This window comes from Ovis canadensis, chromosome 4 (genome assembly GCF_042477335.2).
Source record: "Ovis canadensis isolate MfBH-ARS-UI-01 breed Bighorn chromosome 4, ARS-UI_OviCan_v2, whole genome shotgun sequence".
Classification (NCBI taxonomy): Eukaryota; Metazoa; Chordata; class Mammalia; order Artiodactyla; family Bovidae; genus Ovis; species Ovis canadensis.
This window is the reverse complement of record NC_091248.1, coordinates 71370022-71396995: the sequence shown is the minus strand read 5'-3', so window position 1 is coordinate 71396995 and position 26974 is coordinate 71370022. Positions and strand designations below refer to the sequence as shown.

Sequence of the window (26974 nt, the reverse complement as noted above, 5' to 3'; positions counted from 1 at the left end):
ACCAAAAATATTTCAGATTCTAGTAACAGTACAATGGTAGACGTGGTATATCAGGATATCTGGGTGACATTACAGCTGAAAGAAGGAGGCAGCAGAGGATGAGATGTTTAGACAGGCATCACCAACCCAATGGACATGAATCTGAGCGAACTCCAGGAGAGAGTGAAGGACAGAGGAGCCTGGTGTGCTGCAGTCCACTGGGTCACAAAGAGTCAGACACAGCTTCGCCACTGAGCAACAACACAGTTGAGAGAGCTGAATGTCTTAGCCAAACACGGCCAGCGCACTCCTACTCAGTTTTCAGCCAAGACTTTGGCAAGTTTTCCTCTAACCTTGAGTTTGGGCTGGCTGCCCTAGATGCTCTGAAGCACTGTGTGTTGACTCTGTGTCTTCACCACTCTCATTTGCCTATGTCACTGCCCATGACCTGTTTGATTCCACCCCCAACAGGAACTGGCCTTTTTGCTGCTGGTTACATAACAACACTGATAGCACTTGGTATGCCTGAATTGCTCAATCTGTATTTCCTAAAGGACACATGAAGTCATATCATTAAATAATTTTCCTGACCTTAAAGTCCAGTTTTGTTTTGTTTTTAGGCCCCACTATTTGGAAGAGGGACATGTGTCTTTTGAAAAAGTCAATCACATGAAACATTCCACTCATTATTTTTATTTGCTTTATTATTGTTAGCATGAATATTAATGCATAAAACTCAATACCTAGATTAAACAATGCTTTTTTGGCTTATGCTTTTCCACAATTTTTTTTTAATTCCTAGGCTCTATGAAAATACATAATCTTTTCCTATATGAATTTTGAAATGAAGTTATAAACTTCATAAAACTTAATGATTCCTCAGCTGTGTTAAATATTCAACTTGTGATGATAGTTCATAACTGCACAATTATTTTCCTTTTTAATCACACGGATTTCTGTATGTAGAGTAGATAAACTCTAAGATCCATCTATCCATTTAAAATTCTAATCTCAAGATTAAATATTAATACAAGCATGAAAAACATGATATTTTCAGGCTTGGACATATGCTAATCAACTGTCAAATAGATTACACCTGCCCAAATCTATTCTTTGTTTCATATGACTCAGCTTGTAAACTGATCCAAGGAATTGAAAAATTCATCTGAGATCATACAACATTTAAAAGTCAAATAGAAGTGATCCTTATGTACTGTCTATATTAAAACTATGAATATTGCTCTGAGACACCATTGTTCAGTCACTAAGTCATGTCCAACAATCTGCGACCCCATGGACTGCAGCACGTCAGGCTTCCCTGTTCTTCACTGAGTTTGCTCAAACTCACGTCCAATGAGTCAGATGATGAGTCCATCTCATCCTCTATCGCATCTTTCTCCTCTTGCCCTCAATCTTTCCCAGCATCACGGTCTTTTCCAATGAGTCGGCTCTTTGCAACAGGTGGCCAAAGTATTGGAGCTTCAACTTCAGCACCAGTCCTTCCAATGAGTATTCAGGACTGATTTCCTTTAGGATTGACTGGTTTGATCTCCCTGCTGTCCAAGGGACTCTCAAGAGTCTTCTCCAGCACCACAGTTCAGAAGCATCAATTCTTCAGCACTCAGTCTTCTTTATGGTCCAACTCTCACATCTATACATGACTACTGGAAAAACCATAGCTTTGACTATATGGACCTTTGTCAGCAAAGTGATCTCTCTATTCTTTAATACACTGTCTAGGTTTTCCATAGTTTTTCTTCCAAGGAGCAAGCATCTTTTAATTTCATGGCTGCAGTCCCCATCTGCAGTAATTCTGGTGCCCCCCCAAATGAAATCTGACACTGTTTCCACTTTTTCCCTAACCATTGACACCATGAAGGCTTCTAATCATGCAATTCTTACAGTGTAACTATATCCACTGTCTTATAGTTCTTTATCCCTCAGTGATAGGGACAGAGGAGGAAAATTAAATAGTTTAGAAATCTCACTAGAGGATTAAAGACAAACAGAATTTTAAAAGGGTTTGTGAGACTGTTATAGGCTGCTGCTAAGTCGCTTCAGTCATGTGTGACTCTGCGACCCCAGAGATGGCAGCCCTCCAGGCTCCCCCGTCCCTGGGATTCTCCAGGCAAGAACACTGGAGTGGGTTGCCATTTCCTTCTCCAATGCATGCAAGTGAAAAGTGAAAGTGAAGTCACTCAGTCGTGTCCAACTCTTAGCAACCCCATGGACTGCAGCCTACCAGGCTCCTTCGCCCATGGGATTTTTTTTCCAGGCAAGAGTACTGGAGTGGGGTGCCATTGCTAATCACTCAAAAAAAAAGACAGTAATCTAGCAACAATCTATACCACCTTTAAGGAAGATCAGGTGCATTCAGGTGCAAGGCACACTCGACTTGTGAACAAGTCATGATAATTAAAACACAAGACAATAGATACGTTACACGAAGTCAGGAAATTGATGGTCTTTGAAGAGCAGCATTTCTGTATGTAGTCAAGACAGGAATACAGGTGAAAGGGGAAAGAAAATATTTGAAAGAGGATATTATATCAAAATCTGAGATGAATTACTATATTTTAGTATATGTTAACACCCTTTTGCCAGAGAAGGCAATGGCAACCCACTCCAGTACTCTTTCCTGGAAAATCCCATGGACTGAGGAGCCTGGTAGGCTGCAGTCCCTGGGGTCTCTGCGAGTCAGACATGACTGAGTGGCTTCGCTTTCACTTTTCACTTTCATGCATTGGAGAAGGAAATGGCAACCCACTCCAGTGTTCTTGCCCGGAGAATCCCAGGGCCAGTGAAGCCTGGTGGGCTGCCGTCTATGGAGTCACACAGAGTTGGACTGAAGTGACTTAGCAGCAGCAGCAGCAGCAGCAGCAGCAGCAGCAGCAGCAGCAGCAGCAGCAGCAGCAGCAGCAGCAGCAGCAGCACCCTTTTGCTAATCTACATGTGACTTAAATAGCGCCATGACAGTCTTAGAGCACACGGAGTTCAAAGGCAGAACTGATGATGTAAAACCTTTATATCTACCCCCAAATGAGGAAGAAGGTGGTCTTTTCCCCACTTTTTCTTTGATTACAAAAAATGTAGCCCTCTTTGTTCTTGGAGTTGCACTCTTGCTGGCCCACTTGTATCTCTCATAAGCGTTTTATACTAATGAACTCTGTTTGCCTATCACTTCACCTCTTGCTGGAATTCTTTCTGTGACCAAAGAACCTGAGCTTCAGTAAGTTCAGGTGAGAAGGTGAGCAGTTTTAATAGGAAAGAAGGGTTTTGAGTCCCCTCCTAAGTCAGAGATTGTGGGTTCAAGTCCCATCTGAGAAGGAGGGTGGTTTCACCAGCACTAGAGAAACCCTTCCATTTTGATGGTTTATGTATGGAAACTGTCTGGAAACTGAAGCAATGGAAGAGAAATAAACATAATTAGTGACAGATGACAGATCATTCCTATGACCGAGAACAATCAACTTCTAAGATTTTAGTGAACACCATAAAGGAAGCGTTGTTGTTGTTTAGTTGCCATCTGTATACAACTCTTTGCGACCCCATGGACTGCAGCACACCAGCGAGCCTTAAAGGAAGGAAGCAATAAGGTTCCCTAAATCTTAGCAAAGATCAGACTTTTACAAACCAGACATCAATATTTTCTATTTAATGTTAGCCTGTCAGAGTAGCACAGCATAGTGATTAGACTACAGCCTATAGAGAATATCAAATATAAACTCTGCCTCCATAGCCAGAATGTTGTAGCCAGAACTTCTCACTGTGGCTTTAGCAGGATGAAATCAGCTAAAATACATTCTCCCTTATTTTATATTAAGGTTATTTCTATTAAGATAATATATTCTCCCTTATTTTCTATTAAGGCAACATCACCACTACTAGACTTTGTCTATTTGATTTTGTCTCATTAGTTTTGTTACTCTATTTCTAGGTTACTTTATTGGACTTTGATGATAGATGTTTCAAATCTTCTATGCTTATCCAAAATAAGAGTTAACTTCTTGGCTTGGGTACAGAAATGTTAAAGAGTCAATTTACAGAACAGCAAATCTGTGGATAAATCTGATAAAAAACAGAATTTAATGGAATCAGATAAAGCAACGGTCCAAAAATTTTCTGAATGATGATAAATAAGAAAAAGAGAAACTAAAAAGATATACTAAAGAACACGGTATAATGTCACTTACCCTTAGTTCTTCTTTTGTATTGAAACTATCAAGAAGCTGCTGATAATGTCTATCTGTCATTTGCCGTAATAGGGACAGGAGACAAGCAACAAACTCCCCCTAATGAAAAAAAAAGAGCAAGCATATTTTTTTAGCAAGTACATAAAACAACATCAACAACTTAACTTTCAACTCTCAAAGTGCTCTCAAATAGAATACTTGAAGAAAAAACCCCACTATGATTCAAATTTACCCTATGATATTGTTTGTCTTAATCTAAATTAACCATGATATTACAGTCAAAATTTCTCCCTGTGATGATGATCATTTACTTGGTACACATGCATTTTATAATTTAGAGTGTTTTTTTTTTTTTTAAACTTAGGTGGAAGCTTTTCAGTAGGGCAGTAACTACATGCACTTAAAGAAGGTGAGGCAATGAGGCTTCTGACTATTTATTAAGCATTTACTGTGCCTTGGTTCATTGTATCATTTAAGCCTCATATCAGTGTTATAAGGTAGGGAATATAATACTAATTTTTTTCTTTCTTTTTTTTTAATTGTAGTTGATTACAATGTTGTATTAATTTCTGCTGTACAGCGTAGGGAATACTAATTGAAACAAAGTAAAATATAGGTTTGGTGGGCTAAAAAGAATTGGCAGAATTGGAGTTATTTCCAGCTTTTTATACTCCAAGCCCTTCCTATAACTTCCTGCTCAATATTTGAATTCCTATGATCTTCTCCAGCTCATTAGAGGGCCTATCAGCTAACTTGCTGGGTGTAGAGAAAGCCATACACAGCATAATGTTGGTTTCAATCTCCTTTTAAGACCAGTTAATTTTTAAAAATTTTATTGAAATAGAGTTGATTTACAATGTATTAATTTCTGTTGTACAGCAAAGTGATTGTTACATAGAATGTATAAACATCTTTTTTCATATTCTTTTCCATTATGGCTTATCACAGGATATTGAAGATAGTCCACTGTGCTATACAGGAGGACAATTTGTTTATCCATCCTGTATATATTACTTTGTATCTGCTAACCCCAAATTCCCAATCCATCCCTCCTCTTTCACCCCCACTTCCCTCAGCAACCACAAGTCTAAGAACAGTTAAAGTTAATTGTGATTCTTTTGTGCTTGGGTGCTATGCAACTGACTTCTATAAAATCCAAATCTTAAAAATTAATAATGAAAAGAGAAAAAAAAGTATAACATCTATAGATTTGAGGCCTTATAAAATTGTTATCAGGCTTCCCTGGTGACTCAGAGGGAAAAGAATCTGCCCACCAAAGCAGGAGACACAGGAGATATGGGTGGGTTAGATCCCTTGGTTAGGAAGATCTGCTGGAGAAGGAAATGGCAACACACTCCAGCACTCTTGCCTGGAAAATCCAATGGACAGAAGAGATCAGAGGGCTTCAGTCCATGGGGTCACAAAGAGTCAGACACAACTTAGTGACTGAGCACACACACACACACACACACACAAAATCATTATTGCTGCATTTTCTGATGCATTTCTAACAAAATATTTGTTTTCAATGAAACTTTTGTTCAGCAAAGAATTTACCTACTTTTAAGTATAACAGGAAAAGGAGTACGTCAAGGCTGTATATTGTCACCCTGTTTATTTAACTTATATGCAGAGTACATCATGAGAAATTCAGGGCTGGAAGAAGCATAAGCTGGAATAAGATTGCTGGGAAAATATCAATCACCTCAGATATGCAGATGACACCACCCTTATGGCAGAAAGTGAAGAGGAACTAAAAAGCCTCTTGATGAAAGTGAAAGAGGAAAGTGAAAAAGTTAGCTTAAAGCTCAACATTCAGAAAACGAAGATCATGGCATCTGGTCCCATCACTTCATGGGAAATAGACGGGGAAACAGGGGAAACAGTGGAAACAGTGTCAGACTTTATTTTGGGGGGCTCCAAAATCACTGCAGATGGTGACTGCAACCATGAAATTAAAAGATGCTTGCTCCTTGTAAGGAAAGTTATGACCAACCTAGACAGCATATTCAAAAGCAGAGACATTACTTTGTCAACAAAGGTCCGTCTAGCCAAGGCTATGGTTTTTCCAGTGGTCATGTATGGATGTGAGAGTTGGACTGTGAAGAAAGCTGAGCACCAAAGAATTGATGCTTTTGAACTGTGGTGTTGGAGAAGACTCTTGAGTGTCCCTTGGACTGCAAGGAGATCCAACCAGTCCATCCTAAAGGAGATCAATCCTGGGTGTTCACTGGAAGGACTGATACTAAAGCTGAAACTCCAGTACTTTGTCCACCTGATACGAAGAACTGACTCATTAGAAAAGACCCTGATGCTGGGAAAGATTGAAGGCAGGAGGAGAAGGGGATGACAGAGGATGAGATGGCTGGATGGCATCACCGACTCGATGGACATGAGTTTGAGTGAACTCTGGGAGTTGGTGATGGACAGGGAGGCCTGGCGTGCTATGATTCATGGAGTCTCAAAGAGTCGGACACGACTGAGCAACTGAACTGAACTGAAGTACATTTAAAACAGTATAAGCACAATAAAAGAGGTAACCAGTGGTAAGTGAATGTGGATTTGGAGAAATGCAGTTTAATCGGGAATTGGATTCTTTGAGTTTACATGCGAAAATATTGTAGACTCATATGTACAACTTGAGACTAAAAGCTCAGAGAAGTGGAATTTACCAATAGCAGTAGCTAAGTCAAGACAGTCAAAGCCACTAAGACCACGGGAGCCCCAAGGATGCTACGTTATGGCCATGTTAGTGGTAAAGAATCTACCTGCCAATGAAGGTGATGCAAGAGATGCAGGTTCCACCCCTGGGTTGGGAAGATCCCCTGGAGGAGGACATGGCAACCCACTCCAGTACTCTTAACTGGAAAATTCCATGGATGGAGGAGCCTAGTGGACTATAGACCACTGGCTTGCAAGAGTCAGACATGACTGAGTGACTGAGTGCACGCCTGCACACACATCACGTGCACACACACACACACACGGTACCAAGAGATGTAAGTTGACTCCTTGCATGTGTGTAATAATTTGCAACACACAGATATGACAAATCAATATTTCTACACACTTTTTAGGGCAAATATTTAAGAGCTCACCAGTATGGGTTAGCAGAAATACCCTCTAAGCTCAATATATTTCTTTTAATGTCTGCACTTTTTAGCTGCTCTTATGTCTCAACCTGAAAACACAAATCTAGTTAGTGGAAATGCATTCAATTTTTCACTTTGGTTTTTCTACATCTTAACCACACTATCTCCAATGTATCTACAAGATTAACATTCTTAGACTATTTATTTCAACATACATTCTATGAATAGTGATATATCTTAAATGACATTATTTTTAATGATTTTAGTAAATCATAAAAATTACTCAAAAATGAGAAGATTTTCATTAAATGTTTGCAGTCACTGTACTAAGAGAATCTCTCTCTGAATTCATATTATTGACTATTTATCTCTGTCACATCCGGTTTAGGCCCAATGCAAACAACTTGTCATGCTAATCTCTCACCCTGGCACATTTAAGACATGTTGTCAATTCCAGTATCTACCTTACAATGTCATTTTATTTATTCACTTCATCAGTTTAGGAACATTTAACCCTGTTAAAAGGCCGAGATGTCCAATATTTCACTGACATATTTTTCACCTGTAATTTTAAGAGACTTTAAGTGTCTGCATGAAAGCCATAGACTCATAATTTGTTAAAAATAAAAAATTATTGTTGGCCAAGGTTCAATTCATATTAATGTTGGAATTTAAGTAGAAATCACCTTTAGCAAGAACTCCACGCCACAGTGGTTGCATCCATATTACAACTCGATTGAGTATAATGGCCATTTCCACCAGCACTTGGGAATAAGATCAGTAGATGGCTATAAGGTCTTCAAGAAACCTTCCATTATATATACCCAAATTTCCCCCAGAATTCCCCCTTACAGAATTCTGCCTTCTTCCCTCAAACACAGTCCATAGCACACAGAAACTTTAGGCAAATGTAGAGCTATGTCTTAGACATGGCTCCTGCTGAACTGAGTCACCCACACTATAAATGGTGCTGAACAGAACTATGCACACAGATGCATTTGCCGACGGTAAGGAACTCTGGAGTCCAATAGTTGTGGGGGTGAACACATGGCCATATATGCCTCTTTATAAAATCTGCTTCCATCTACAGTGAGATGTTTGAAAGGAACTGATTACGATGGTGCTCTGCTGCTGCTGCTAAGTCGCTTCAGTCGTGTCCAACTCTGTGCGACCCCATAGACGGCAGCCAGTGAGGCTTCCCCGTCCCTGGGATTCCCCAGGCAGGAACACTGGAGTGGGCTGCCATTTCCTTCTCCAATGCATGAAAGTGAAAAGTGAAAGTGAAGTCGCTCAGTCGTGTCCGACTCCCAGCAACTCCATGGACTGCGGCCCACCAGGCTCCTCCGTCCATGGGATTTTCCAGGCAAGAGTGCTGGAGTGGGGTGCCATTGCCTTCTCCGACAATGGTGCTCTACTCTCCCCCGACTCCTCCAACGAGTGAGAGTATTTTAAAGCTTAAACAGCAGTCGGTAGAAGAACAAAAAGTACAACCCATTTAGATGGTAGAGATAAGGCTGCTGTTATCCAGAGTCATGACAGGAGTGGGAGCCAGTCGCCCTGTTGGTGTTACCAGGAGACAGGGTGAAGACATGGCATTTGCAGAGAGCTGAAACACTTCACCATGGCACACCGTGGCACTGGCTTTTACCCACAGCATGTCTGCTTATGGTGGGCACTTTTTATGTAAACACAGAAAGGTGTCAGGGTAGGACTGCCATGGAAAAGCTCCCTATTCAGACAGCCTGTTCTCTAATTCAGAAAGAGGAAGAAGTTAGGTCTTCAGTGCCCAGAGAAATAACCTGGCCAATGATCAGGACCTACTTCTCACCTTAGAATTAGTTAAAAAATAAGTAGCTCTCTAAGGGCCTTTCCTGGTGGCTCAGCAGTAAAAAAATCTGCCTGCCAATGCAGCAGATGCAGGTTCAGTCCCTGGGTCAGGAAAAGCCCCTGGAGAAGGAAACAGCAAGCCATTACGGTATTCTTGCCTGGAAAATCCCAAGGACAGAGGACCTGGAGGGCTATAGTCCGTTGGGTCACGAGTCGGACACAACTTAGCAACTGAACAACAATAAACAACAACAACAATAAAGCAGCTCTTATAGGAAACTGCCTTCAGCAGGAAGCCCCTTTTCCTTGTCACTTTAGCAGAGATACACTATAACTAACTTTTAAACCAGGCACCCTCATGTTCTACTCATCCCTAGCCCAACACACCTTTCAAATCTTTTAATCACACAATACTTTGCCTAACTGGTCCATTCTTTCTGTAGATCAAAGAAGTAGAAATGAAGAATAAGTAATGAACAAATGACCAGATCTCTTTTCTAGCTTTCCCTTCAGTAATCTGAACAAAATGTGTGGCCGAACTGTATGAACAAGATAACACCTAAAGGACGATCACAAGGGTTGGACAAATCTGCACACAGTTGAAGAATGGTGGTGATTCTGACACCCTATCTCAATGATGAACTGAGGTTACTTCCTTGTTTCTTTTAAAAGGTTTTGTTGCTGAGCAGAATCTTTGGAGGTGGTTTTACAGGATGCTGAGTTCATCATCTCCCCAGATGGCTGGCATTTTGATTAAAGGCATCTTTCTTTTCTACCATTTGTGAGTGTGTAATTGATCTTATAAATGGGAAGCAGCCGAACTCAATTCATTCAATAACAATAACAACATAGATATTACTTCTACAATAATAATAATATTATGGACTGGTGTTGCTACCACAATTACTAATGGCTAAAATGTACTGATATTGTTTAAACACTTCTATAGATTTGATGAAACCCTCAAACTCATGTTGAGATAAGTACAATTACTTTCTCAGTTTTAAAGGCAATTAAACAGAAGCTTGCCCAAGAGCATGTACAGGTAATCAAAGGGCAGAGTAGGATTCAGACAAGGTCTGCCTGAGGACTTGAAAAAAAAAAACCTATCTTGAAGCATAAAATTTATAAAATCTAAGATACCAAATTATTTAAGTGCACATTTCTTGCAAATTTCATCCCACATACCCAGAGTTTGGTTTGGTACATGGCAAGGGCCACAAAACAGCTATGTGCGGGAAAGGTTTCACTTTATGTGATTTTCCTAAAATTGTAGCAAACGAGACAAACCCCGTCTGCCCAAACCCACCAATGAGCATCACTCACTGCCTTCTCAAGTCTCTTAATTTGCACTGATTATTATACTGTGAGGACTTCCCAGGGGACTCACTGGTAAAGAATGCACCTGCCAAGGAGGAGACATGGGTTCGATTCCTGGGTGGGGAAGATCCCCTGGAGGAGGAAACGGCAACCCACTCCAGTATTCTTGCTGGGGAAATCCTATGGACAGAGGAGCCTAGAGGGCTACAGTCCAAGGGGTTACAAAGAGTTGGACACAACTGAGCAACTGAACTACAGCATTACGCTGTGAAGACCTACAGGTCATGCATGGCCCAGAAAAATTTTACAGTTTCAACCCTGTTGATAGATACAAAGTAGTTTGACAAAGTGTTTTAGCTTTTGACCTTGGGCAGTCTTTGACCACATGGAGCATTTCCTGTGATTTTGTTTGGTCGGCCATTATAATTTTAGGACTGTGTTGGAGCTGTATTGCCAGGAAGCAGTTGAAATGTCACCAGCAAAACCAAAATGAAGGAGACTTTCTTCTGCTTTTGGGAAGCTGGAGTATATATGTTTTTCCCAATTCCTTCTGCCAAGTACAACAAAAACCCCTCCATTATATATAAAACAAACAAGATGACTCTGGAAAGTGGAAAGAAAACAGGCCTGCTAGAGACCTCAGACCCAAGGAAGGACAGGGTGCAGCGTTCTCTGGGTTTTCTTTTTGCCTCCGATATCCTGCCCCTGGAGTTGAAGAAGCTGGCCTCCTTGAAGTAACAGTAATTGCAACAGTCTCCTTAACCACCCCCCACCCCTGCCTCGGCTCGGCACCTCCCAGAAAGCCTGCTCTCTTAAGCCAAAGCACCAGGAAAGGGTAAGTTTAACAAGACAAAAGTTTTAGCAGTTACTTCTCTACTGTAGCTCAACATCACAAAAATCTGGCTGTTTTCAAACCTACAAGAGCCAAATGGGGAGTCCAGGTTTCCCTCTTTTCAAGGCTGTGACGGGACACCCCAACATCTGTCTCCAGAATGGAGAGTCAAAAGGGGGCAGGTATTTTCATGACCACCCGTCTGTGTCAGTGAAGCCAAGGTAAGGAGCCTGGATTTCTGCCTGCAACTGCCCATCGTGAATTGGCATCCTAACCCATTCCTTGCTAAGTGCTGTCACATAAAGCCATGTGAAAGAGAAGGTTTAAATAAGATCTGGAGTCTTATAATACAAAAATGTCCAGATTTCAACTGAAAATCACTCGTCACACAAAAACCCAAGAAGATCTCAAACTGAATGAAAAACGACAAGAGATGTCAACACTGAGATAATAGAGATGTTAAAATTATCTGACAAAATGAATATAAAAATCAACTCAAAATGGTTCACAGACTTTAATGTGACATATAAAACTATAATACTTTTAGGGAAAAAAAAAAAAAAAACCTAGGAGATAACCTTCAGAATATAGAGCTAGACAAAAAGATTTCTTAAACTTGACATCAAAAGCATGATCCATCAAAGGAAAAATTGATAAACTGGACTTCATCAAAATTAAAAACTTTTTCTCTACAACAAAAAGACCCTGTTAAAAGGATGAAAAAACAAGCTACAGAGTGGGATAAAATATTTGTAAATGACATATTCAACCAAGGACAGCAATCCAATTAGAAAAAGGAGAAAAGACATAAAAAGACATTCCACTGAAAGCAATAGATAGATGGCAAAAAAGTATGTGAAAAGATGTTTGGCCTCATTAATCGTTAGGGAAATGCAAGTCAAAACCATGATAAGCTACCACTGCCCACCTATCAGAGTGTCCCCATCCTTCCCCACTCCCCAAAGCAACAACACTAAATGCTTATGAGATTCTGAGAAACTGGGTCATTCATTATACACTGCATATATGAGAATGTAAAGTCATACACCCATTATGGAAATAGGTAAGGCCATTTATTAAAGACCAAAATAGGTGACTACCATACAATCCAGCAACCATACTCCTCGGAGTATTTATCCTAGAGAAATGAAGACTTATGCTTACATAAAAACTTGCATGCAAATGTCTATAGTAGCTTTGTTAGTAACAGCCAAATTCTGGAAACAAGATGGCCTTTGGTATAGCACATCTACACCATGAAAACTCCCGAGTAATAAAAAGGAACAGATATATATATTTTTATTATATGTATATATACACATACACAATGACCTCGATGAATTTCTAGAGGATTAAGCTGAGTTAAAAAAAAAAAAGCCAATCACAAAAGTTATGTACTGTATGGTTCTACTTGTATAATATTCTTTTTAAAACTTTTTTAAAAATCATAGTCGACTTACAACATTGTACCAATTCTCTGTTGTACAGCAAAGTGACTCAGGTACAGCATTCTTAAAATGACAAAATAACAAGAAAAGGAGAACACATTTTTCGGTTGACAGGCTTAAGAAGGAGGTGAAGATGGGAGAGAATTGAGTTTGGCTATAAAAGGGCAAGATAGGGATGCTTGGGGTGGTGGAATATTCTGCATCTTGACTGCATTACCGTCGATATCCTAGCTGTGATACTGTGCTACAGTTCTGAAAGACATTACCATTAGGGAAACTCTATAAAAGGAACATGGAATATCTGTATTATTTTTCACAACTGCATGTGACTCAAATTATCACAAAATAAAAATTTCAGAAAAACATGAGAAGACAGAAAAAAAAATTCAAAACAAACTCCTGCAAACTTTCAAACCCATAATGATCTCCAGTGGTTATAAGAAAAAAAAAACAAAACATGTTTTGAGCATTTACTATGGACCAAAGAGTTACCAAATACACAAAGCTAACCCCATGAGGTAAGTGGCATTTTACACATGAAATTTCACCAGATCATGAGAATAGCTTGCTCTTCTTTTCTTTAATGAGGCAGTACAACTATTACATATATTAGGAAGTTTTTTCGTACAATCTTTAACCTTTGTTTCTTAAAAGAAATTGAGTAACTTTGCTTCCCAAACCCAGAGCTTGGCAGGAAGAACCAGGTAAATCTCAGCTCTGAAAGCAGAGAAAATAAAATGCAATACAAGATGGCCATCCTTAAGGCATTCAACCCTGGCAGGACAGCCAGGGTGGGCTTTCTATTTTGTTGCTGTTTGTTGTTTATTCCTAAGTCCTGCCCAACTCTTTTGCGACACCATGGTCTGTACCCCACTCTGTCCATGGGACTTCCCAGACAAGAATACTGCAGTGGGTTGCCGTTTCCTCCTTCAGGGGATCTTCCTGACCCAAGAATCGAACCTGCACCTCCTGGATTGGCAGGTGGGGTTTTTACTACTGAGACACCTGGGAAACCCTCTATTTCTTTACGTGAAAGAAAAAAAAAAAATCTTCATCAGGAGCTAGGCAAACATTCTTATGATAGTGGTTCTATAGTGCATGATTTGTAAAAATAGCAGCAAAAGGCCGACATTTTGGTTAATAACCATGAAAACTATAGCCATTTCTGCAAGTGGTATTTAGAAGAATGTTCTGAATCAGACCTTTAAAAAAAAAAAAGCCCACACTGGTCAACTGAATGTGAGTTTCAAATGTGAAAATTTATGTACCCATCCATCCATCTCTCTCTCTCTCTACACATACACATATAAATATATATACAAATAAACTATCACATAATTTGTCTTAATATTTATAACTCATATTACATTAGATTCATAAAATAGTGGAGCTTGAAGATATCTCAAAATCATCAAGTCAAGCTTCTATAATTTATAGCTGAGGAAACTGACCTCCCCCACCAACCTGCCACCAAATTAAGATCCTTACTAGCCATAGCGAAAAATTCACAATCAAAACTTAGGACCCTTGACTGCTATTGGTCTGTTTCACTGTTCTAACTTTCTCAAGCAATTTGATGAATGAAAAGAGAATGAATAGTTATCAAGGAGACTGAGGATATAGAGCCACAGATTAACTTCAATTGGGCAAAATGGGGGGGGGGGCGGGAAATGGGCCAATTTGGCCTTTCTGCAATTAGAAATATCTTAATCCAAGATCTTTTAACAAACACGCATCTTACTTCCATCCCCTGGTAAAACGAAGGTTTTTACATACACTTGAAATGAACATAGATCATCTCCCAAGTTCAGATTCCCCAGATTCTTACAGCAACCCACCCTCAAAGCAACCGAGGCTTTGACAAGCACAACTCTGCTGTTGTGCGCCATGGCCTACCGTGACATCCTGGAACTGAAGCCTCATGGTGGAGCCAGATGGCTGCGGACGACTGGTGATCTCCAAGATGGTTCTCAGCAGGATGTCCAGCAGGCTGGCCACTATCACATCTATTTCCTCCAGCACAGATTTTTCCTAAAGGAAAAAAAAAATAATGTGATCAGGAAACTGTGGCCTAAAATAAGAGTCCTAACAAAGGACTCGAGCTCGTCAGTTCTGGACCTCCCTTAATTTATCTAAGTGAATGACCTTTCATAGAAAACAAAAGGCACAGAGATGTTAAGACCTTACCCAAGAGTATGTGGCTCCGCAGTACAGTGGGAACCTGGAATGCAAGTAAAAAGGTGGGGTGATGCTCTGGAACACACCCCAAACTAATTTGGAACACCAGCTATGCCACTAACATGGTGTGTGTCTGTCTGTGAGTTAAGTTTGCCTCTATGGGCCTGACAGTTCACTAAACATCCCCCTTGGTTTTAAGAGTTTGTAATATTTTGATTTCAGATTGTGTTTACATTTACTCTTCTCATCACTGGAGTTGCATGGGTCATTTTCCAAAACTCCTAAGTGCAAATGACTATTCCTATAAAGTGATTTTTCAGTTCAATTCAGTTCAGTGCAATCACTCAGTCGTGTCCAATTCTTTGTGACCCCATGAATTGCAGCATGCCAGGCTCCCCTGTCCATCACCAACTCCCAGAGTTCACTCAAACTCACGTGCATCGAGTTGGTGATGCCATCCAGCCATCTCATCCCCTGTTGTCCCCTTCTCCTCCTGCCCCCAATCCCTCCCAACATCAGAGTCTTTTCCAATGAGTCAACTCTTCGCATGAGGTGGCCAAAGTACTGGAATTTCAGCTTTAGCATCAGTCCTTCCAAAGAACACCCAGGACTGAGCTCCTTTAGAATGGACTGGTTGGATCTCCTTGCAGCCCAAGGGACTCTCAAGAGTCTTCTCCAACACCACAGTTCAAAAGCATCAATTCTTCGGTGCTCAGCTTTCTTCACAGTCCAACTCTCACATCCATACATGACCACTGGAAAAACCATAGCCTTGACTACACGGACCTTTGTTGGCAAAGGAATGTCTCTGCTTTTGAATATGCTGTCTAGGTTGGTCATAACTTTCCTTCTAAGGAGTAAGCATCTTTTAATTTCATGGCTGCAGTCACCATCTGCAGTGATTTTGGAGTCCCCAAAAATACAGTCTGACACTGTTTCCACTGTTTCCCCATCTATTTCCCATGAATGTAAAGATTAGCAAACAGCACTCAGTCTGAATGAATGATGTTAGTTACAGACTGGACTTCATGTCAGTGGCCATGGTGGGACTGCTCTCCCAAAGCAAAAGGAATACTATCTAAGCCCCAGAACTTGAGAGAGAGAGAGCAAAATTTTCTGCACTGACTAAAGGTACTGGATTTGAGTTCTTATTATACCTGCACCAGGCAAAGGACTATGATGACAAATGCTTTGTGTAGCAAGAAGATTACTTTTGCAAAGAAAACTTTTACACAGTATGAGTTTGAAGGACCCTTTTGGCTGGGATTTTATGATAAACTTTCTTACACTGGAAAGAAATCTACTAAAGATCTCTCCCCAGAACAGAGTTTCTGCTCTGACTTCCTTATAAGATAAGTGCAAAAACTGACCAAAACTTCAACAATGAAATAGGAGGAGAAAAAAAAAATCATCTGTACTAACACCTGACGTTTTTGGTTTTCTAAAGTAACCTTTTAAACTCAGCAATGAGAGTTAGCAATAACATTCTCACTAGGCACGGTATAGCTGTACTTTACTGAACTGGGTGTGTAAAAAGCAATGGTCCCTCCTATGCAGGCATCTTGCACCATACTTTCAGACACAGAGTTTCTGGCCTTTTTCTCTCAAGGGCCAACTCTGTTCCCACCAAAGAACCGATGCTTTTGAAATGCGGTGCTGAAGAAGACTCTTGAGAGTCCCTTGGACAGCAAGGAGATCAAACTAGTCAACCTAAAGGAAATCAACCCTGAATACTCATTGGAAGGACTGACACTGAAGCTGAAGCTCCAATGCTTTGGCCACCTGATGCAAAGAGTCGACTCACTGGAAAAGACCCTGATGCTGGGAAAGAGTGAAGGCAGGAGGAGAAGGGGGTGACAGAGGATGAGATGGTTAGATAAGCATCACTGACTCAATAGACATGAGTCTGAGCAAACTCTGGACGACGGTGAAGGACAGAGGAGCCTGGTGTGCTGCAGTCCATGGGGTCACAAAGAGTTGGACATGATTTAGCAACTGAACAACAACAACTGTTCCCACAGTACTAGAGTCCTGTGTCCAAGACTTCTACTGGAAGCACATGCCAGCTGGCTGTGGAGCTCTTCAGAAGGTGATCATAACTCCGAGGGAACGAAAATGGGGAAACGATAGCATGCTAGTAAGTGGGAGGCAGAGAAACAGGCATCCCAACATTCACTGCCAATCCTGCTTTGTAAAAGTTGTTACGGATAAGGCTGCGTAGTAAACAGGTGCAAACTGATGGAACTAAACTAGGACATCCTTCGCACATGGACTTCACACCAGACCTCTGAACCATGAGCATGCAGGGGGTTACCCCTGTTTATAAGCAAGCATGCGATTTTTCTCTGTTGACACTGCATCGTCTAATACAAACTGCAATTCCTCAAGAGTCAGGAACATTGACAGGAATTCCTAGAACCATGACAATGGAGTGATTAGTAATGGTTGTGGTGCAAGATACCACCAGGCTCCTGGGCCCCTCTTTAGCTTTCACTATGTGCACAGGGCTTGGCCCAAGGCCTGTGGCCGAGCTCTGACCATCATCATCCAGTCTTTCACTGAATGGGCCCAAACAGACTGTCTTTGCAAGCAATAATTTATTCTTGCGAAAGAGGATTTATCAAGATTAAAGACACATGTGGGAGGCTTTGAGATTTCTAATTTTTCTCATTGGGTATTCAGTTCTTTCTTGAAATACAAGTTTAAGACATGCAGGTTATTTGGGGCTACAGCCATCCTACAAGGTTAAAAAAAAGAAATTCCTTTAGAAGAAAAGTAAAAAGTCCAACACAGATGGAAATGAAAACGAGAGTCTCAAAGGATGATTCTTTGGTGTGTTTTCTCAGAAGACTTAAAATTTTCTTTCCAGAAGCCATCTGATGGGCACTATATCCTATAACCTGTGTTTACTTACTGAGCTATTCTTCTTGATGAGACAAAATACGTTGCTAAGGATCCGTGCACACATGATCAGGTCCTTCTGTTCTTGCAAGTGCATGTGGAGGTGATGTAACACGACAGGTAAGAGAATGTACCGGGAATCTGGAAGGAGAAGAAGTATTAGTGTCATATTTAACAGGCCCACGCAAACCTCTTGCAAATCCTTATCTACTCTTTAATTTTAATTGCTAAATTATTAACACATATAGTTAGAAAAGTATTCATTCTACAAAGTTGATACTGAAAAACAGTAGTCCTTTCTCCAACCCATGACTACTGGCCTTTCACTCTTTTATTGAAACAGGTTTGTTTGTTTGTTTGTTTTTACTACCAAATACCTAAATAGCATCCTTATCTTGCTATCTCCAGACTTTTCATTGAGATGGATCATCGACTCACTTCTTACTACGGTAGATGAGAATTTAGTTTTTTGTTTTGTTTTTTTTTTTTAACCTCTTTTTCTTCTCTCCAGCCTCTTAGAAGAGTTAAATCACAATTTCTGGCTAAATTAACACTTTTCATTTCCTGCTATTCTGATTTCCAACCCTTTCTCCATGATCAGATTTTTGTTTTATTTTTGTTTCTCTTTCTGAAAGCTTTCAGGAAATTATTCCTTCCAATTCAAAACTTCACGATCATATACTTTGTCATGGCTTTTAAAATCTATAAACTCATGCCCTTTAGTTCTGGGAACATGCCTTGAATTATTTCTAGTATTATTTCCTTCCTGCTACTGCTAGTTCTCTCCTCTGCCTGGAACTTTGACTACATTCATGGCATGACTATCTTAAACTATCTTCTACTTTTCTTGAATATTTTTTCATATTTTTGATCTCTAACTTTTCATAAGTATTTGAAATAGTAAGGTGATAAGTAATCTAAAAATTGACTTATATGCAGTATATATTCCAATATTTTGAAAAAGTAACAGTGAATATGCCTTTGTCCTGAAGGTTTATTTTTCAATGTGATGTCATGAACACAAAATTACTGCCTATCTTGGGTCCATAATGGGAATTTTATTTATAGGATGTGCCCACTTGCAAATACCCCAGCCCATCCTGCTTGGTTTTCTAAAAGATGTCATCTGTGAAACAATTCAAATGAATTAATTTTGGTTTACAAAAATCTATGTGTCTTATAGACAGCTTGTATAAGCTATAATCCCACCTCACTCATTCAAGGAAAAATGGATAAGCTAAATAACTCTATATCTATTAAAGAAACTCAACTTGCTATTAGGAATATACAAGGAAAATTCCAGACCCAGGTGGCTTCTGTGAGTTCTATGAAGCAATATTTAGAAGAAAGCATATCAAGTCTACATAAATCCTCCCAGAAAATAGAATAAACAGGGTATACAATTAACTCATTTTATGAGGCCAGTATTATCTATGCCAAAATTAGTCAGACATTTTAAGACAAAACTATAGATTTGCAATCTCTCATCAACATAGATGCAAAAGTTCTTATAAAATTTTAGCATAACACACATACAGTGATTAAATAGGTTTATCCTGGGAATGAACGATTGTTTTAACATTTGAAAGTCAATCAATCATCCTAGAGGAGAACATAGGCAAAACACTCTCCGACATAAATCACAGCAGGATCCTCTATGATTCACTTCCCAGAACACTGGAAATAAAAGCAAAAATAAACAAATGGGATCTAATTAAAATTAAAAGCTTCTGCACAACAAAGGAAACTACAAGCAAGGTGAAAAGACAGCCTTTGGAATGGAAGAAAATAATAGCAAATGAAGCAACTGACAAACAACTAATCTCAAACATATACAAGCAACTTATGCAGCTCAATTCCAGAAAAATAAGCGACCCAATCAAAAAATGGGCCAAAGAACTAAATAGACATTTCTCCAAAGAAGACATATGGATGGCTAACAAACACATGAAAAGATGCTCAACATCACTCATTATCAGAGAAATGCAAATCAAGACCACAATGAGGTACCATTTCACACCAGTCAGAATGGCTGCAATCCACAAGTCTACAAGCAATAAATGCTGGAGAGGGTGTGGAGAAAAGGGAACCCTCTTACACTGTTGGTGGGAATGCAAACTAGTACAGCCACTATGGAGAACAGTGTGTAGATTCCTTAAAAAACTGGAAATAGAACTGCCTTATGACCCAGCAATCCCACTGCTCAACATGCTCACTGAGGAAACCAGAACTGAAAGAGACACGTGTACCCCAATGTTCATCGCAACGCTGTTTATAATAGCCAGGACATGGAAGCAACCTAGATGTCCATCAGCAGACAAATGGATAAGAAAGCTGTGGTACATATACACAATGGAATATTATTCAGCCATTAAAAAGAATACATTTAAATTAGTTCTAATGAGGTGGATGAAACTGGAGCCGATTATACAGACTGAAGTAAGCCAGAAAGAAAAACACCAATACAGTATACTAACACATATATACGGAATTTAGAAAGATGGTAATGATAACCCTGTATGTGAGACAGCAAAAGAGACACAGATGTATAGAACAGACTTTTGGACTCTGTGGGAGACGGAGAGGGTGGGATGATTAGGGAGAATGGCATTGAAACATGTATGCTATCATGTGAGAAACAAATCGCCAGTCTAGGTTTGATACAGGATACAGGATGCTTCGGGCTGGTGCACTGGGATGACCCAGAGAGATGATATGGGGAGGGAGGTAGGAGGGGGGTTCAGGATTGGGAACTCATGTATACCCATGGCAGATTCATGTCAATGTATAGCAAAACCGATACAATATTGTAAAGTAAAATAAAGTAAAATTTTAAAAAAAATTTAAGCACAATAAAGCCTAAATGGAATCAGACTGCCAAAAAAAAAGGAAAGTCAATCAATCAATGTGATTCACTATATTAGCAGATGTATGAAAAATGTGAAAAATTCAGCATCCATTAATGATAAAAGGTGATAATTAAAGAATAATAGATAGTTTTCTCAAATTAATAAAGGGCATTGATGAAATACCTACTGTTAGCTAACATAATAGTAAAAGATTGAATGCTTTAAGATCAAAAATAAAGCAAGGAAGGCCAATTTCACCAATTCAACACTGCACTGGATTCCTAGCCAGTATAATAAGGTATATGCATAAGTGAAAAAATGGATGATCCTGTATCCTAATAAAAATTTTAAGTATTCACAATTTGGAAAGCACCTTTATGGATGTTTGCCTGACTTCTCTTGTCTTCTTGATTTCTTTCAGTAGTGAAGTTGGGAGTTATATTTCTTTTAATGCCTGCCACTGACTGGGCTACCAACATAATGAGGTCCGGCCTGAGGTTTACCGCCAAAACCAACCACATAAGTCACAGTCATGCTTCACTTTCAGAAAATGAACACAAAGTGTTAAAATTCAGTAGAACTCATTGCAGGCTTCCCTGCAACAGGAAGCCTTACCAGGGAACTTCAGTGAAACTGAAAGCGAAAGTCACTCTGTTCTGTCAGACTCTTTGTGATCCCATGGACTATTCTCCAAGCCGAAATACTGGAGTGGGTAGCCTTTCCCTTCTCCAGCTGATCTTCCTGATCCAGGAATGGAACCGGGGTCTCCTGCATTGCAGGCGGATTCTTTACCAGCTGAGTCACCATGGAAGCCCAAGAATACTGGAGTGGGTAGCCTATTCTTTCTCCAGGGGATCTTCTCAACCCAGGAATCAAACCAAGGTTTCCTGCATTGCATGTGGATTCTTTACCAGCTGAGCTATATTTACAAAACAATAACTTGACAAAAAGAACAAAGAAAAGGAAACTGAAAGCTTAAATGACAGGAGTCACTGCCTAGTGATGCTTAATTAGAAAGGAAGATAAAGCTTATCTGATATGTTCCTGCAGCCAGTGGGATTTGATTTCTAAAAATTCAATTTGCAACCAACTGTTAAGGAAATCTCTACTGCCAAAATGTAAGGCAGACAAATAATTAGTGTGTGGTGCGTGAAAAAGAAATATATGAGTTGCCTGAAGATTTGCTGCTTCTCCATTACTAGGGCAATATCAGCCAATGCACATGATAGAATCGAGGGGTAAATTCCAAAAGAGCTGACTGGTTAAAATGCTAATTCTTACCTTTAAAACAAAACACCTGGAGTCATCAAGAAGGCTCAAAGGAAAACAGAAAAAGGCTCAAAGAAAAAACAAAACACAGACTTGAACATACAGGAAGTTTCTAAACAGTACACTCTGTTATGCAGGTTCTGTCTTGAAAGGGTCAAAACACTCAGATTCAGATTCTCAGACAGAGCTCACTGTATGGTGTGTCTTACTTTTTATTTTGTCTGTACACAAAGAGATAAAGCCAGCTCCCATACAGTTCAGTTCAGTTCAGTTGCTCAGTCATGTCCAACTCTTTGCGACCCCATGAATCGCAGCACGCCAGGCCTCCCTGTCTATCACCAACTCCTGGAGTTCACTCAAACTCACGTCCATCGAGTTGGTGATGCCATCCAGCCATCTCATCCTCTGTTGTCCCCTTCTCCTCCTGCCCCCAATCCCTCCCAGCATCAGAGTCTTTGCCAATGAGTCAACTCTTTGCATGAGGTGGTCAAAGAACTGGAGTTTCAGCTTCAGCATCATTTCCTCCAAAGAAATCCCAGGGCTGATCTCCTTCAGAATGGACTGGTTGGATCTCTTTGCAGTCCAAGGGACTCTCAAGAGTCTTCTCCAACACCACAATTCAAAAGCATCAATTCTTCGGCACTCAGCTTTCTTCACAGTCCAACTCTCACATCCATACATGACCACTGGAAAAACCATAGCCTTGACTACACGGACCTTTGTTGGCAAAGTAATGTCTCTGCTTTTGAATATGCTATCTAGGTTGGTCATAACTTTTCTTCCAAGGAGTAAGCATCTTTTAATTTCATGGCTGCAGTCACCATCTACAGTGATTTTGGAGCCCCCCAAAATAAAATCTGACACTGTTTCCACTGTTTCCCTATCTATTTCCCATGAAGTGACGGGACCAGATGCCATGATCTTCGTTTTCTGAATGTTGAGCTTTAAGCCAACTTTTAAACTCTCCACTTTCACTTTCATCAAGAGGCTTTTAGTTCCTCTTCACTTTCTGCATATCTGAGGTGATTGATATTTCTCCCGGCAATCTTGATTCCAGCTTGTGCTTCTATCAGCCCTGCGTTTCTCATGATGTACTCTGCATAGAAGTTCAATAAGCAGGGTGACAATATACAGCCTTAACATACTCCTTTTCCTATTTGGAACCAGTCTGTTGTTCCATGTCCAGTTCTAACTGTTGCTTCCTGACCTGCATATAGGTTTCTCAAGAGGCAGGTCAGGTGGTCTGGTATTCCCATCTCTTTCAGAATTTTCCACAGTTTATTGTGATCCACACAGTCAAAGGCTTTGGCATAGTCAATAAAGCAGAAATAGATGTTTTTCTGGAACTCTCTTGCTTTTTCAATGATCCAGCGGACGTTGGCAATTTGATCTCTGGTTCCTCTGCCTTTTCTAAAACCAGTTTGAACATCTGGAAGTTCACAGTTCACGTATTGCTTCTGTGGTGACTCAGCTGGTAAAGAATCCGCCTGCAATGCAGGAGACCCCGGTTCCATTCCTGGATCAGGAAGATCATCTGGAGAAGGCTTCAGATCCCATTAGCAATTTTCAAAAGGTGTGGGGCTAGGAAGAGGAAGCAGCAGCTAAGAAATGCTGATAAGCTTCCTCCTCGAGGTTAATTTCAAAGAAAGTTCTCATTTTTGTCCCTTTAGCAACAAAGCTTTAGACAATCATCCTTATAGTCCTCTGTCCCCTAGTGAGTGAGGGCTGTGAGTCCTGTAGAGGCATGCAGGGTTTCCAGCCATTCTCCACCAACTGTCCCAGTATAGGCTGGACACCAGCAGGACTCCCAAGCAGGTGCTCTGTGGCAGCCTCAGGATGTGGAGATGGTATCCCAGGTGGGCAGGGGGTCCGGCTATGGCTGGCTGCAGGGAAGCACCAGCAGGACAGAAAGCCCTGAAATCAGAGTTGGTTTAGGCCTTTGTGATCCAAGATACCAGGAAATTAACTGCTAATGTCACAGACATCAACAGAACCTGCAAACAAGCCCTTCTGACACTGGTGGACAGAAAATGCTCAGAATGGACAGGACTGATGATGATTTAGGGGCTTCCTGCCATGCACACACAGTCAGTACCACACAGGTAGGCAACAGCCCAGGGCTAGGAATGATCTCTGCGTGGCCCAGGTTTCTTATCCAGTGGATTCAATCTCCCACCCTTAAAGCAAAATACTAAGGAATGCAGAGGAACCAGAGATCAAACACCAGCATACCCTGGATCATGGAGAAAGCAAGGGAGTTCCAGAAAAACATCTACTTCTGCTTCATGGCTATGCTAAAGCCTTTGAGTGTGTGGATCACAACCAACTGTGGAAAGTTCTTAAAGAGACAGGAGTACCAGACCACCATACCTGTCTCCTGAGAAACATGTATGCAAGTCAAGAAGCAAGTTAGAACCTGACATAGAACAACTGACTGGTTCAAAATTCTGAAAGGAATGTGACAAGGCTGTATACTGTCACCCTGCTTATTTAACTCATATGCAGAGCACATCATGAGAAATGCTGGACTGGATGAAGCACAAGCTGGAATCAAGATGGCCGGAAGAAATATCAACAACCTATATGCAGATGATACCACTATAATGGCAGAAGTGAAGAGTAACTAAAGGACCTCTTGATGAAGGTGAAAGACGAGAGTGAAAAAGCTGGCTTAAAACTCAACATTCAGAAAATTAAGATCACGGCATCCAGTCTCATCACTTCATGGCAAATAGAAGGGGAAAAGCAGGGAAGCAGTGACAGATTTTCTCTTCCTGGGCTCCAAAATCATTGTAGACAGTGACTGCAGCCATGAAATTAAAAGATACTTGCTCCTTGAAAGAAAAGCTATGACAAACTTAGATAGCATCTTAAAAAACAGAGACATTACTTTGCCGACAAAGCTATGGTTTTTCCAGTAGTCATGTATGGATGTGTGAGCACTGAAGAATTGACACTTTTGAACTGTGGTGTTGGAGAAGACTCTTGAGAGTCCCTTTGACGGCAAGGAGATTAAACCAGTCAATCCTAAAGGAAATCAGTCCTGAATATTCATTGGAAGGACTGATGCTGAAGCTGAAACTCCAGTACTTCGGCCACCTGATGCGAAGAACTGACTCACTTGAAAAGACCCTGATGCTGGGAAAGATTGAAGGAAGGATGAGAAGGGGACGACAGAGGATGAGACGGTTGGATGGCATCACTAACAAAATGAATATGAGTCTGAGTAAGCTCCGGGAGTTGGTAATGGACAGGGAGGCCTGGCATACTGCAGTCCATGGGGTCACAGAGAGTCAGACACGACTGAGTGACTGAACAATTCCAGCTCCATCCTGATCCTGGTCATGACCTAGTACATAGCATTCATGAAGCATTTATCAAGTGTCTATTATGCACCAGGCACTGTTATGGAAGCTAGAGATAAAACTGTCTTCAGGATAAATACAACCCATGTTATTTTATGCTCTTCTGCGATGAGGGAGGAGAGACAGACTTGAAACAACTAAATCACCAATTCTTCAGTTATTACAGATGCGTCAGGTTATCCAAGAAGTAAAAAGCCAAAGAATGAGACTGATAATGGGATGGGTGAGGCAGATAAGAGATTTCTTGAGAAAATGAGAGTTCAACTGAATCCTGAAGGGTAAAGATGGATCAACTTGATTCAGATTTCAGAACAGGAGAAAGTCGGTTCCAAGTAGAGTGAAGTAACACTGAGATGGGACCAGGCGGGTGGGCAGGGCATTATCATTCTACTTTGAGGGGAAAAAGAGCATTCTTCATTCCTGCAACTCCGTGCACCTTTACAAGGCCTGTCTGCTACAATGTAAGCTGTGGTTAATAGAAAAGTTGTGAGCAAGTGGCATTTTCTAACGTGAAAGCAATTTAATTACAGTGCAAGAAAAGTCAGTACTCAACTCGGCTTTACCTAAAGTTCAAAGAAAGAAAAGCTACAGGCACTCATCAACTGTAGTAAGATTTTATTCTTTAAGTCGTCAAATTAATAGATACACCACCACACATCCTTTTTCTTATATTGTGGCCTAAAATGGGGGGGGGGGTGGGATGGACAGGTAGAGGCATTCGTTCCTAGAATAAACTTAAATTTAAAAACAGTCTTACGGGGACCTTCCTGTGGTCCAGTGGCTAAGACGCCACAGTCTCAGTGCAGGAGGCCCCAGTTTGATCCCTGCTCAGGGAACCGGATCTTGCATGCCACAACTGAGACCTAGTGCAGCCAAATATTAAAAACAACAACAAAGATGTCCTTAAAAACAGTCTTATAGTCCACCTTCCTCCCTTTCTCCTTTACTTTTTCATTGCGGCCATCAAGTCCACAAAAGAGCTAACAGAGAACTGGGGGGTTCCTGGCAAAAGGAAAAAACAATGACTTCTGGGTACTTTCTCACGAAATCCCTAAGACACCTGGTTCTTCATTTTGTGGGAATAGAAAGCAGCATCAGCATGTTTCTCATCACTACACGCTCAGTGCATTTATGCTCACCTCTATTATCTACACCGTGGTTTGCCTGAGAAACTGCTCAATTATCCCAAAGTAAAAACACGTATGACCTTATCTTAGCAAGCAAATAGCTTGGGAATGACCGCAGACCTCTGCTGAACAAGTCAAGCACCAAGCGATGGGGCCCAGTGAAAACGGAGGCAAAACCACAGTCCCCCAGAGCCTGCCCTGTGGTCTGAGAAGACTCAGCGCCCACCTTCTCACTCCCCCAACTTCAATTGCCACTCAGCTCCCATTCGCCATGCTTCTGCCTCCCCCTGCCTCAACCTCTGTCCTTCAAATCTGCTCTTTACTCATGGCAAGCTGTCTTCTCCAACATCACTGAGACCTTTTCCTGGCCTTCAAAAAACAGAAAGAATAGAATTGTGGGGAGAAAAGGAAAAGTGAGCAGCTCAACTTTTATACCTTAAATAAGCCTGCTTGGACCCCAGATGATTTTTTTTTTTAATTTTAATTTTTTTATTTTTTTTAATTTTAAAATCTTTAATTCTTACAGGCGTTCCCAAACATGAACCCCCCTCCCACCTCCCTCCCCATTACATCTCTGTGGGTCATCCCCATGCA

At 40.7% G+C, this 26974-nt stretch overlaps 1 protein-coding gene across 1 annotated transcript in view; it reads right to left on the bottom strand.

Annotated features, from left to right (window-relative positions):
• Positions 1 to 26974, bottom strand: part of DOCK4 (dedicator of cytokinesis 4) — a 471458-nt gene that overhangs the window by 109326 nt on the left and 335158 nt on the right. Inside the window, exons 24-26 of the mRNA XM_069587995.1 lie at positions 17784 to 17911; positions 14588 to 14722; positions 4173 to 4271 (exon numbers count right to left, since the gene is read on the bottom strand). Of these exons, the coding sequence (XP_069444096.1) occupies positions 4173 to 4271; positions 14588 to 14722; positions 17784 to 17911 (362 nt within the window). The remainder of the gene's footprint in view (positions 1 to 4172; positions 4272 to 14587; positions 14723 to 17783; positions 17912 to 26974) is intronic.